Source organism: Mus pahari, chromosome 6 (genome assembly GCF_900095145.1).
Source record: "Mus pahari chromosome 6, PAHARI_EIJ_v1.1, whole genome shotgun sequence".
In the NCBI taxonomy this organism is placed as follows: Eukaryota; Metazoa; Chordata; class Mammalia; order Rodentia; family Muridae; genus Mus; species Mus pahari.
Window position 1 is genome coordinate 28614021 of NC_034595.1, and position 14799 is coordinate 28628819.

General features: G+C 37.2%; 1 protein-coding gene across 50 annotated transcripts in view; it reads right to left on the bottom strand.

Moving 5' to 3' along the window:
* Positions 1-191: 191 nt before the first annotated feature.
* Positions 192-14799, bottom strand: part of Ptprd (protein tyrosine phosphatase receptor type D) — a 2152432-nt gene continuing 2137824 nt past the window's right edge. For 27 of the 50 annotated variants that reach the window (XM_029539535.1, XM_029539530.1, XM_029539528.1 and 24 more), the window contains 7 exons: positions 13524-13809; positions 12720-12898; positions 11615-11741; positions 10473-10598; positions 7061-7215; positions 4380-4515; positions 2326-2439 (listed from right to left, as the gene is read on the bottom strand). In XM_029539535.1, coding sequence (XP_029395395.1) covers positions 2371-2439; positions 4380-4515; positions 7061-7215; positions 10473-10598; positions 11615-11741; positions 12720-12898; positions 13524-13809 — 1078 coding nt within the window. In that variant the 3' untranslated portion in view covers positions 2326-2370. Of the gene's footprint in view, positions 2440-4379; positions 4516-7060; positions 7216-10472; positions 10599-11614; positions 11742-12719; positions 12899-13523; positions 13810-14799 lie in introns of all 50 variants that reach the window. The other 23 variants (XM_029539561.1, XM_029539552.1, XM_029539551.1 and 20 more) reach the window with 2 other exon arrangements.

The window sequence follows — 14799 nt, forward strand, 5'->3', positions numbered from 1 at the left end:
AAATTTGTCTTTGAACTCCTGGCTACAAAGAGATGAAAGGGAAATTAACTGAAAGAAGAGACTTGTTTCCTTACTTTTTTTTTTTTTTTTTTTTTAGTATTATATATATATTTCTATTTTTTCTCTTTTTTTGTTTTTGTTCATTTTTTTTTAAATTTTTGTTTTTTCGGTTTTTTTTTTTTTTTTTTACAAAAAAAAAAAAGCTCAAATATGATAATTGCGAGTGTTTGGTCTCTCTAGGATTTTATTCTGCTAGTGATGGGAAGATGTGAAAACAAATGCCCTTCCATGCAGAACATCATGAAGCTAAAATTAAACCAAAATATTATACCTGTATCAAAACTCTTTCAGAGTTTTTGTGGAGGGTACTTTAAAATCATATAGCATGTGGCAAACTCATGCCATCATCCATGGCTTCCTATGGACATGTTTGGGGAGATACATACATACATATATATTTTATTGCCCCTTTCAGAAAAATCCTAATGGAATATCAAATATATCCCGAAGTTGTTTCTATGAGTAAGACTGGTGGTTACTGCATGCCCCAGAGCAGATCTGAAGGGATCTGAAGTGAAACAAGTTGCTCTTCCTGATGTGACAATGAGGAAAGGAGAGGCCCTGATTATCCAAGTGCTTTGGGCTGGTACAGTCACTAACATCCCCCACTTGGCTAAAAACCAGGAATGCATATTATTCAAAGAGTTTATATACATGTGGTGGACAGACAATGTTTTAATTGAAAGAGACACAAATATGAACACCTAATGGAAATCAGAACCGAAAGGTAAAAGGAAATGCTATTAAAATAGGTATCAATTATAAGGCACTCTAAATGCAGAACTAAAACCGAATGAAAGAGCACAGCGCCTCCCAGGAACGCCGCTGCCACAACATGTTTCTGACTGAAAAGAGTAACATGAGTTTGGCTTTGCCCCTGTTACATATCATAAATGCAAATTTCATAGCACGTACTATAGACAATATATGATTGAATATACTTTTTTTTTAAAAAAAGAACAACTTGATAGCTGATATATTACAACATTCTTCCCTCCTAAAGGGATATGCACTGACCTTTCCCACATGCACACCTCTTAGATATTTAACAATTGTTATTGCACTAGAGTGTTAGAAATATTGAATTTTGTCGGAAGCCTGGCTAACAAAACAGTATTTGTGGATATGGTTGGGTAGATGGGGGAATACAAGGCCGGAAAGATAGGGGCGAGGCTCAATAATCAATGATGTGCACTCCTCAATTCCCTTTACAAATTAAAGTTCCGCAATACTAAAAGTAACTTGAAAAAGATGCTTACAATCGTTTTCTATACTTAAAAATAAAAAAATTAAAACAAACAAAAGACCCCCCAAAACCTAAACCATGGAAGAACTGAATGGCAGTTAAATCTTTGTGTGGACATACTATCTATATACACATAGATACCCTTAAAATATAGATATCTATGTATATATACAAGTTAGCAGCAACTTTATACTTTGCGCCTCCCTGTTGATTCCAAAAAGAAAACAAAGCAAAACAAAAGTCCCCTTGAAGCTTGCAGAGAATGGGCACTTTCTCATCAGTTATACAAAACAGACATGTGAGTAACAGCTGTTGAGACAGGTACTGTAGACTGAGCACTGCACAAAAAAATGTGCAACGTTTCAAATTAGTCGATATTTCTACAGTAAGATATTACAGATAACCGTTCTACAGCTTAAAAAGACCTAGAGTTTAGAAATTAAAAAAAAAAAAGGAAGAATTACATAACGTTTTAAGTTTACTTTATCGAATGATACATTTTGTTTAAAAAAAAAAAAAGTTTACATAGTTAGAAATGAAGCACAGGTCAGCAGAATCTTTACAACACAAAAATGAAATCAAGGACTTTCTTTTTTTAAACATCCCCACCCTTACCCCTAAAATGTAAGTATGAGTGGCACGGGGAAAGGGATGATGCTGAAGCAGGGTCCACCTTATGTGAGAAGCCATACCAGCAAATTCCTTCTGCTGAACTGAGGCCCACAGGCAAGCTCTCTGTCCCTATCAAGCAATCCTCAACAAGACGGTGGTTCTTTGCTGTCATTTCTTCTTCCCTTTATTTTGAATCCTTGAGGTATCTGTAAATAAAATTCTTCAGATTCCTCCTAAGTCAGGATTCTTGTTATTATTTTTCAGGTTAGATGATTAAACTGTGAATTCTTGGTCCACTTGAAAGAGTTTGTTTTCTTTGTTTTGTAATAGTCCCACTAAGTGGCTGTTAGCTAGAAGTTAAGAAGGACTTCTCAAGTGCCCTGTATGGCTCAGAAGAGACTCCATGGATAGCGAAGGGCCTGTAGTAAAAATCCAGAAGGGGTCAGGGGTTTCTACGTTGCATAGTGATCAAAGCTGCCCAGGTATTCTAGTGCGGCTCGATAGCAGAACTGGTATTGATCCTGTAGGACACATGGTATGGGGGAGAAATGAAGAAAATAGATATTTTAATTAAGAAATAAAACCAGTATTGTAAAGAAAAATTATATCTATAGAGCAGCAATGCTACCACTTTAATTCAGCCTGATGAACAACAGACAATGAACAAAAGCAATTAACCATGTAGGGGTTTTAACTTTACCAGTCAACCCAATACAGGTTCCTAATTCCAAGCCAAAATACCTCCAATGAATATTACGGTCCAGTGTAGGGGAATGCCAGGGTGGTGAGGTAGGAGTGGGTGGGAGGGGGAGCACCCTCATAGAAGCAAGGAGAGGGAGGATGGGATAAGGGGGTTCTGGAGGGGAAACCGGGAAAGGGGATAATATCTGAAATGTAAATACATAAAATATCCAATAAAATAAATAATTAAAGAAAATGCCTCCATAAGACTGTGCTTTAGAAAAGCAAGTGGGACATTTCCTTAATTAGTGATTGATGTCAATGGGCCAGGCACGTTGGGGGTGGGGTCTACCCTGGACTGGTAGTCTTGGGTTCTAAGAAAGCACTCTAAGCAAGCTATGAGGAATGAGCCAGTAAGCAGAATCCCTTCATGGCCTCTGCATCAACTCCTGCCTTGAGGTTCCTGCCCTGCTTGAGTTCCTGTCCACTGGTGATGAACAGTGCTATGGAAGTGTAAGTGAAATAAACCCTTTCCTTACCAACTTGCTTCTAGTCATGGTGTTTTATTGAATAGAAACCTTAACTAAGACAGAACTGAAAGGGAGTTGTGCAAGAACAGCAGGCATACAAAATGCTTATGGAGCGCTGCACTTTCTGCCTTCTCACTCCCGAGAATGGCTGCCTACATTCAAAGTACCTGCAACATTTGTCCTAAAATTCAGTACGACTGCAAGTTGTCTGTTCTCGAAGACTAACACCAAAATAGAAAAATATGAAACATGCTTTTTCTCGCACAAAGAGGGGACCTGTCATATTGAAATAAATTGGAACACTGTTGGGGAGATAGAAAAATTACAATTTACAGATAACCACAGGGATGAGAAAAAAGTAGGATTTTTCCCCATAAAAGAAACTTATTTTCAGTAGCCAATGGGGCTGAAAGTAGATAGCTTCTATTTTGCTTAAATGTGCATTTTTCTACAATAAAAATGGTAATGCAAAATAAATGGAGTTTGCTTTTCTGTCTTGTCACAGTAAGTTGTTTGGCTAAGTGCTAAGGCTTTTTAAATGTCCAATTTCCCTCTGTCACCCCAACACCCATTATGTTTGTCAGAGTGACATAATGTTTTAAGTATTGCAAGCCGAATGCTTGTAGTATTTTGAAATCAAAGTGTAGAAGATACTGCAAATTGAAGAATACATATAAATTGTATAATTTGGTGGCTATTTGAGGAATATAAATACTACCTCTCTGATTCTCCAAATCATGACCTCACACCAAGAAATGTACATATTAATTAGTGAATAGAAAACAGGTCATTTCTAAGTTCCAAATATTTAATATGACCAGTCATATAAAACGAAGCACTAACACCCCGTGTCTCTGTGAGCAAATAGAAAACAGAAAAGTAAAAGTAGCTGAGAGAATATTCTCTACCAGACACTTGGCTTTTTATGTATCGACCTAAAATTATGTACAAGGTTTATATTAATACACACACACACACACACACACTGAAATATGTGAAAGAGATATTTTACGAGTTAAAGATGGTAAGAATTTATGCATTTCAACCCATTCTAGGACCTCATACAATCTTCAGGACAGTTTGAAGATTTTGGTGTTGTCTCCACATTTAAAGAGTTGAGAGATAAGGTTTGAAAATACTAGGTAAGCAACTGGTTGCTTTTCCCATACTGCACTTCTGTATTTTGCAAATATATCTTGGACCCACAGAGGATTTAGGTTTTTAGAAGGTGACACCAAGTTTTTTCTTACCTCTGTTTGTACCATGGCTGGTCGTTGTGTTCTTAACATTTTGACTGTCTGGAAGATATCTACCACCCCTTCATATCTCATTCTTTCCAACACAATACTCAATGTTATGAAAACTCCGGTTCTTCCAACGCCGGCACTGCCGGGAGAACAAAGGCAGCATGAGTCACGTGTTCATAGTCCTGGCCTAACTTGCTCACTAGAACAGCTTCCATATTTCCAGTTTCTCCACAAGCATGTTGAGGTTAAAGTGGGAATGATTTTACTATGTGTTTACCAGGTGATGTGTTGATATAACATGTGAGAATACGTAATTAGAATTGGGTCTTATAAGGTAGATTGCATTTTTAAAACACTGGAACTTTAGCTGAAAAGGTCAAGAAATAATATGATAAAGTCAATAGGCAAAAGGATAAACTGATCAAATACAGGATTGTACTCTTCATATAAACTCTAAAACTGAAGACCTTGACTCTATGAAAATAAAGTATGAAGTAAATTAGAATAAGGAGGAATTTATTATGGAGAGTCTTCCTTTCTGGTATATTAATAACATAATCTGTGAAGGTTATGCCATCATCAAAACAGGCAACGCATGATGTAAAAAGGCACACCGACCACCTCAATGTTAATATTAGGTTGAATAGTAAACTTTCTGTTATGGTAAGGTTTTTCTCTTAGCCTTTGAAACTATGAGTATCCAACATTCATTGATTGTAGAAATATCAAATTATACCCCAATTTCAGGAAAGATGTAACTTTCAACAGATTCTCAAAAGGCCCTTTGACAGTACAGCTCTGAGCCAGTGAGCTCTACACTGAATTGCTTATTTTCAGGTGAGCGGCTGCTAAAATATCTCAAGTCTCTTTCTATCATTTCAGCAAGGTTTTGAATGTCTTTCTCTTTCTTTCGTAACTTGAGATAATTTCTGCATCTTCCCAATTGCAAGGAAGAAAACTATTTTCTAGGGGGTTGGGTATCAAGAACACTGAATAATCTGAAAACAAGTTCCTACATTCATTGACCTTACTTAAATGTTGTGTATAAGGCTTGGGCACAGGCTGTTGAAAATAGATGGATTCATTTACTCTGGGATGTAGCTGACAGGCATATATAAATAGCGCATGCTTTTACAAACTGCAATTTCTCATGAATCTAAGGAAAAATGCTAAGTAAGGCTTTAAACCAGTGAGCAGTTGTTAAAAAGGACTTCGATATATTTGCTCCCACCAACAGTCATGTGATCTTGAATGGCCTTCCAACCTTGAACATCTCAAACTCATGAGAGACTCTGACTTGTGGCACTTTTGTTGAATCATCCAGATATTCTAGAGTGTATCTTCCTTTAACTTGATTAATCAATATAAGTAAAAAAAGTACTTCTGGATTTCTATTAAGAAACTTTAAGAAAAGAACAGGCATCTGCCTCATTAACTTCTAAATTAATTGAATCTTACTGAGTTAGTTTAATATGCTAGAAATAAATGTTATTTCAAGGAATTCAAAATGAAGGAAAGGTATGTCTGAGTTAGGAGAAGAAATTATATGCTAGATTTAAAAAAAAACTATTATGTTTCAACTTTAAATACTGGAGACCACACATCACTTCCTATCTATAGCAAGGGGTTTTGGCAGCATAATACAAATGCTACCAAGTTTGAGAAAAAAAAGCAGTGCTAGAAAATATCACAGAGACTTGCAGAGAAAATGGAAGCTCATTGTATATGCCTTTGTAAAAAATATTGAACTGGGACAAGAATATGTATCCTGAAGCCTATGTCTAATTTTTCTAGTTTGAGATCTTCCTTCCTAGGGTATTCATAACAATAGGTTTTTATTATGTTTTTAAAGCACCAGACATTTTAAACATAAATGATTTTAAGACTTTGACTGTAAACATATTGAAAACTGAAACTTCAAACTTATAGAATCCCAATACACAGTATTTAAAAAAAAAAAAAAAAGGTGAATTCCCTTTACTATGTTTCGCACATACAGCAGCTTCCACAAGCACTAAATTTATGGTGGATGTCAAAGGCATTCACTTAGTATTTCTATTAACTTCAGTGACTTAAATTATAAAATGCTCTAGAAACTGTTGAAAATAATTAAATTGAAGGTGCTTCATTTTCTGATATAGCAACAATTTTCAAGCAAATTGCATTTTGAACTGAGGCACCATACTAATCACTTATTGACTTGCAAGAATTAGGATTGCTATTAAGGCTTGGCAGCTATTCACAGTTCTTTTCAAGAGACAAAAGGAAAAGATACAGAAAGGCAGTTGTAAGTGCAGCTACATAAAAAGAAAGCAAACACTGAAAGAGATTAGTATTACACATTATTTCTAAGTACACACCAACAATTCCTGGCAACTTGAAACTCACTCTTTCTTCTTTCTTTCTTTCTTTCTTTCTTTCTTTCTTTCTTTCTTTCTTTCTTTCTTTCTTTCTTTCTAACAAGGGATCAATTTGGGGGATAAAAACATTCTTCTATTTTTTTTTTCATTTTACGGAAAAAAATAAACAAGTATTTACATTATGTCTCATAGAACATTTTGAAAACAAATTTCAATTATCCAGATTTACCATAACAAGCGTGTATGCAAAGGGAATAGAGAACACCCATTTTCAAAGCTGACAAGCATCGCAAATGTCCAGTTAGCATTGGTGACTCTGCTCACCTGCAATGCACCGAAATGGGCCCATCTTGGCCAAACTGTTCCTTTGTTTTATGGACTTGGCCGATGAAGTCAATAAATCCTTCTCCAGACTTTGGCACTCCTTGTTCTGGCCAGTCAGTGAACTGGAACTGCCTCACTGTTCGGGACTGGCCATCCTTTAGAGGCGAAGCCACACAGCCAGCATGTAGCAGCATGCCAGGAGGATTCAGCAAGTACAAAGACCACAAGAACAGTCATGGTTTTGTTTCCCCAATAAATAAAAAGAGAAGAAAAAAGTTAGGAGCCTGTCCAGTGGAAACTTAGTTATGCGAGTGTCTTATTTACTGCCTACACTGTCAACATTTATACAAATTTAAATTACAAATCTATTTGAGTTATCCTCTTCAGAAGCACTTCTGAGCTTCAAAGTTGGAGATAATCAAATCACACACACACACACACACACACACACACACACACACACACACACACTTCATATGATATTCAGTCTAATGGCTTCTTCACAGAAGGACTGTAACAGGAGTATGCAGGCATGTCACCTAGATCAGAGAATTGCTGTTGTGGCAATGACATGTTATATCAGCCATGCATATTTCTAGTACCACACATGACAAATGGCAGCATTTAAAGGATCTAACATAAACCAGGTGGTTGACTTGGCTGCCCCACCATGTTCTGAGATCCACATTTCCAAGCCATGTGTGAGACACAGCACGAACCATGTAGTGATGCTTGAATGCCAGCTTAAGGGCAGTGTGATGGGTTGTTTTTTGTCATCCTGGCACAAATCAAAGTCTCTGTGAGAAGAAACCCTAAGTTAGAGAACTGTTTCCATCAGACGGTCTGTGTGCACATCACTGAGCATTTCCTTGATTAGTGATTGAGAGGGGAGGGTGCAGCCAACAGTGGCAGTGCCACCCCTAAATGGGTGCTCCTGGCTGGTATACGAAATCGAGAGGAGTGACAGAGACATGGGAGAACACGGCAAGCAGTGTTCCTCTATGGTCTCTGCTTCAGTTCCCGCCCTCATATTCCTGATGTGAGCTCTTTCCCTGGCTTACTTGATGATAAACCTGTAACCAAATAAATCTTCATTTTCAACTTGCTTTTGGTCAGTGTTTTATCACAGAAACAGAAAAAGGAGCCAATACAGAATCCAAAGCGATTATTTGCAAGTATTGTACCATTTCCCTCTTTTAATCAGAGGTTTCTTCCTGACTGGCTTCAGGAATTAAGTAACATATAAAGACAACTCCAAAATTCTAAAAAAAACAAAAACAAAACAAAACAAAAAACCAAGCCATATCTAAAATATGATAATCTGCAAAATAGGTGTGCTTCTTTTACTATCATGTTTTGTACACATGACAAAGTCCACAAGCACTAAATTCATGGTGGATATCTGACACATTTACCTGGTATTTCTATTAAGTACTGTATATAAAACTTTTCAAGAAGTTCCACATTAATAATAGAAGGTCATGAATTACTTCTGATTCTTCTTGGAATGGTTTGAAGTACAACAGTAGCAGAAGAGATAACAGGAACTCCTGCTTTGACACACCAGGGTAACACAGAACTTTACCCATGCTTACTGAGACTGATCCAACCTGAAGAGCTATTCCCAGTGGTGTCCTGCTTCACATTCTTGGGACTTAATCTTTCCTTTTAAGATTCTTATGGACCAGGCATGCATCTTTGCAAGATTTGTACAAATAACTCAATCCCAGGCAAATGGAAAAAAAAAGAGTGTATGGGTTAACTCAGCATGGGTACACATCATGGATCCTAGTGGTGCAGAGTACATGCCTGAGAGTTAATAGAAGAACACAAATATTCCATGAGAATACAGAGGAACAAAAGAAGTATCTGGCTTAGTTGGTAACTCTCAGATGTTTAGTATAGAAGGTGGATTTTGTTTCCTCTTTTTCTCGGAAAGTTTTGGAGGGTAAAGGGAGGAAAGTCAGAAACTGCACATGGCAGAGCTGTCCTCTGAGTGTCCTGGGGATTTCATTTTTGACCTTAGTCACTAGTAACGTCAAAAACAGGTCAGATGCATAAACATTTACTATTTGGAGAGAGACCATCTGATTGTTTAAAGGTTAGTTGCTTAACAATGCTATATTCTCAAGGGCCAACTGGCTTTCTGAACTCAGAACCTGAGATCACTAGCATGCTGGCAGTGTACACAAGGCCTCTGGCAGCTAAGCACAGAGAGTCTTTTCAAAATGATGTGAGCAAGTACCTGCTCCCCTCCTTCTTTTTTCAGTGTCATTAGGTTTAACTTGGAGCTAGGTTAAATGTGTTCCTCATGGGTTAAACCTGTATTCTCCTTTCAATTACCAGAAATAGCTAGGAAATTTACTTTTAAGGAATGATCGTCTTTGACTCATACTGAAGGGATAGTAACAAGCATCAGGGAGTGCTTACTTGGGCAATCAAAAAATGAGATCTTGTATTATGATAGCCCTGATGTAGTCACATTCAGAGTATTTGATATACCACTTTCTAGGATTAACAAGTCTTGTCCTCCTGTGAATCATATTCTGTCTTTGTCTCCTCTGTCTCTGTGTTATAGCTAGGGCTTATTAGTAGACAATCTACAAACATGAACTGAGCGAAAGCTTCTTTCCAGAAAAAAACTAATGGATCAACTAACTACTTATTGTCTCCTGGAGTTTTAGTCAACCCACCCACTATGACAGTTCTAAAACTAAAGAGGAGCTTTGAACTGACCCAGTCTCCCTAAGATGTGTTTGCAATCATGGTTTGAGAGTGGCTAATGGCAAAGATATTAAAGTTTATGTGTAGAACCTCTTACATTAGGGCTGAGCCTTGGACTCAGCAATCTTTGTGAGAAATGCAAATGGAAATTAGCCAACAAGGGTTGTGAGTTCACAGCTCTCGTGGACAGACACATTAGCACATGGAGGAACAGACGATGCCAGGAATCAAATTAGAATGTGCAAGGCTTGTCAGAACCTTCCAAGGAATGCCAATTGCTCTGCAGTTTTAAAGTCATACCAAATTAACCTACAAGCCCATATGACCTCAAGGACTGTAAAAACAACACCATATTTACAGCCTTAAGTAATGAAGAAATCAAAAGCTCTCCAATGAGAATGTGCTGAGAAGGTGAACTTAAGTGCAGCCAACCAATCAGTACATGCTTCCCAACACAAGCTCTCATTGCATTCCCCAAAGCTGGGCTTCCAGGTGTTACATTTGAAGAGAAGCCAAGCCTGGGCTTATGAAAACACTTCCCAGATAGAAGGAATGTTGCAGATTCCTTTCCTTTAAAGTCATCTACAATGCATGATTTCTTTTCCTTTTGAGTATGGTTATTAGAAAATGTTTCTCCCAGAGGAGTATATGTAACCCTAATTTCTAGCTGACGATGAGCTAAACTTACCCTGGCATCCGTGACCTTGAATTCCCTCAGGATATACTGAGGCATGTTATATTCAGCCATGGGATCTACAACAAAATACTGGTATCTTGCAGATCGTTCAGCTGGCCAGTACTGGTGACATTTCTCCTATAAGGAGAGATTAATGTTAAACTCTATAAGGTGTAAAAATGTTTTGCTTATCTACATTTGTTCTCTTGTTAATAAAATTCTAAAATTCAAGACATGTACCTAATCTTTTGAATCTCTCTCCTAAAGACAAGCAAACTATCTGGTGTAATTTTTTTTTTCCAAAAAATTCAACACAGAGTCTGGCAAATCATAGCTACTTATTAAATACCATTTGAACTGGACTTTTAAACTGGGCAGTTATCTTTTATGTATAAATTATTTAAATAATTATATAATTCCTTGGGCAATGCTGATAGTACTGTACTACATCAGCACACTTGTTCTTATACCACTACAGTTTATAATAGGAAGTCATGCGGGATAAAGCAAGAAGAAACCCCTGAGATGACCCAGTTCAATATCAGCTGTTAACTGAGGGATCTGGGGTCCCGGCAGCTCTGAAGACTTGCAGGATGAGCAGGCAGATTAAGGCAAGATAGATAACTTCTTGGCCTTATATCTTTTTGCTTTCTAAATGAGTTCTAAGAGTTGGGTTTTAGCCATAAGTCTATCATGTAATTTATAAAAAGAGACAGAATGAGACTATCTCTAACGGCACAGCAAACCTGCTTTAAAGTGCTATCCAGGTGGTGGCTCTTCAAATATCTCTCTGATGCCACTTGATATGTACTTCAGAAAAATTATTCTTAAAATCAAACTTGGTATTATAACTGTTGAAATATTTTGCAGCCTTCTAGAACCATGTTCAATGGGAAAAATACAGTTTGGCTTAAGAATGAAAGACAAGAATTCAAGTTGCATTACATGAGGATATGATGGCCCATTTGATCATAAAACTGTAACCTATTCAGACAAAAAGTAATAAGCATATGTCGAATGTAAGTCATCGGGTACCACTGACTGACTCAGTTGTCCCTACTATTGCATGTCGCTGCAGCTAAAGTCCAGAATCTTTTAGAAACCTGTAAATTAATAAGTTTGATGTGGTTTTCCAGATTGGGTGACACACTTACTCTGCCCATTTCTCTCAGCTTGGTGAGCATCACAACGATTGTGGAGTTGTGTTCCCACAGCATGCGCCAAAAGTCTTCAGTTGTCTCTGCTAAGGGGCCCTGGGTAGCAATGTAGGCTTTCTGTTGTCTGAGTAGAGAGGATGAAAAGAAAATGCTAACGTATTTTGAAGACATGCACACATTTATTTGGGAATTGTTAATTCTAGTCCTACATATATTATTAATTCAATTGCAGGGGATTTCCATTAGGATACATAATCAATAAGATTGTTTAGTACATGTTGGGGACATTGTAAAATCAATTATGTTGTTAATATTACTATGGATGTCTTTAACAGTGTTATTTAAATTTAGTGTAAAACTGGTAGCTCAATTTCATATGTTATACAAATCAATTAAATTCTTAGTTGTGTGATTCCGTTTTCTAGAAACAATGCTCACATACTCTATTAAATATATGAAAAAAGGCACTAAATAGCTTCCTTATCAACTTCCAGATCTAAATGATTTCTGAAAGAATAGGTTATAAGGTCAGGTTAAAAGAAGTGATAATCAGAGGCTGAGGAGATGGTTCTGTTGGTAAAGGATCTACTGTTCAGATCCTCAGCAATCAAATAGAGTCCTGGAAGGGAGATGGTAGGTAGGTAACAGGTAGTTCTCTAGGTCTTATTAGCCAGCTAATTTAACTGAAGGGATGAGCTCTAGGTTCAGTGACTGACCCTTCTCAAAAAATAAGCTGGAAAGCAACTGAGGGAGACATGTAAGGCTGCTCTCTGATATTCACATGCACATATATCCTCAACATACCCACACCGGTATAAACACACACATACATCATACCCGCTCACATGCACACACCCATGTAAGCATGTGCATATACCACAAAAACACACTCCCCCACTCTCCCATGCAATAAATACAATTAACACTGCTTAATTCTATCTAAAAATAAATATACAAATAAGCCACCAGCACCAAGTAATTGAATGATGATGTATTCAGAAAGAAAATGGCATTGAATTGTGATGATATTCTTTGTGGTTATAAATCTACAGCACATGCAAATATCAAGGCTTTGGATTGTCAAGGGGGTGAGGATAGATACCTATATCCATCAAGGAAACTAGCATTGATGTAATCAGAGCCTTCAACTCCTCGGATAGGCTGCAGGCACACCCTTGTGGATTCATATGGCATAATATTAACAAGGCGGTTTTTGAATTTATTACATGGAAGATTGGCACTGATGAATCTTGAGGTGTGAGCTTTTGAGCTGGCTAGACGCTGTTGAATTTAAAAAGAAAAGAAAATTCACAAAGGTAATTTTAGCCAGTGATTTAAATGCAATGGACCTAAGATGCCCGTTTTAGATATCAGTCTTCTGATTACTTGATAGCAAATATTCAAAATGTACTTCCTGTTAGCAAATTATTTCATACAGCCTAGAGAATATTATAATCACTGCATTTTGAGAACATGATGTCTGAATTTAAATGAGGACACTATGGGCCCTGTTATTGTTAGGGAATAAACAATTGAGGAGAAAAAAAAAAGAGTAGAGGAAGGGGAGGAGAAAGGAAGGAAGGGAGGGAGGAAGGAAGGAAGGAAGGAAGGAAGGAAGGAAGGAAGGAAGGAAGGAAGGAAGGAAGGAAGGAAGGAAGCAGAAAAGGAGCAGGGGCAGGAGGAAGAGGAGAAGGAGCAGGAGGAGAAGGAGAAGCAGAAGGAGAAGGAGAAGCAGAAGCAGAAGGAAAAGGAAAAGGAGAAGCAGAAGAAGGAGGAGAGTGTTTCATATAAATCTGATCCCAGAGGAGAAAGTCAAGTGAACCTTGCACTTCAAAATTAGAAAGAAAATGTCGTGAAGCACATTTTTATTTACTTGTGAGTAACTTCATCATAGCCAATATCTTACCTTAAATTCGAGCTCCATTCCAGTGACATTCTCCCCTGTTTCTATTTGTGTCAGCTTCTGAATGTAGGCATACAAGTTTCTAGCCGGCACTTCGGTATTTCCACATGTCACTGCTTCTAACAGTGCATCATGGATAAAGATGTACTGGTCTTCTGTTTGCACCATGTAATTCCTCTGGGCTCTCATTAAAGTTACATGGCCATAAATATCTACAGTTTTTTCATGCTTTATTCTTTCTAACATGGCATCTATTACAATGAAACAGCCAGTTCTTCCAACACCGGCACTATAAGACAAAAAGAGGGGGTGGGGGGAAGCCCACATAAACTTTGCAAGAAACTAACACATAAGGAAACCTTTATTGATTTCATTAATCAAATCTCAAACTTATGAATTTGACTCAAATAGCTATTACAAGAATTTCTCAGTCACTCTGGAGTGAAAAATACTGAAGCACAAGTTACTTGGATGTATATAACAATCCTGAGTAAGGTTCATTTCATTTCAAAATACAGAAATGCTAAATCTGTAATTACTTCCACCCTTGGTCATATCATACAATATAGGTATTACTTTTAAAATGTGAAAAGACATAAACATTAATTAGGCTGTTTATATTCAGATTTTTAAAGTTATTGGTTAACAAATTAGAGAGTACATGTTGCAGTTCATGCCTGTGATTTTTTTGTTTGTTTGTTTTTGTTTTTGGTTTTGTTTTTGGTTTTGGTTTTTCGAGACAGGGTTTCTCTGTGTAGCACTGGCTGTCCTGGAACTCACTTTGTAGCCCAGGCTAGCCTTAAACTCAGAAATCTGCCTGCCTCTGCCTCCCAAGTGCTGGGATTAAAGGCATGGGCCACCCACCACTGCCCAGCCATGCCTGTGATCTTAGCACTTGAAAAATGGAGGTAGGAAAATGAGGAGTTCAAGGCAAGCATAGTAAGTTTGAGGCTAGCCTGGGGTACAAAAACCTTGTGTCTAAAGCATGAACAAAAATATCTAGTTAGGCTTTTTAAGCAAAGCAATCTTAGGCCTATTTTTGGTTGAATGTATAATAAAAAAGAAAACAAAAGTGCATTATCTATTAATAACTCAAGTATCTCATTGTAAAATTCTCTAAGAAAGTTTTGAAACTAGTGTGACCTATAAAATTAATAGATTCTATATTAATTAAAATGTTGTTACACCATAAAAACAATGCAGGGTTGTATTAAGAGAAAAACTTAATAAATAACAATCAATTGGGAAATTTTTCCTTCTCTTCAGCATTAAATTCTTA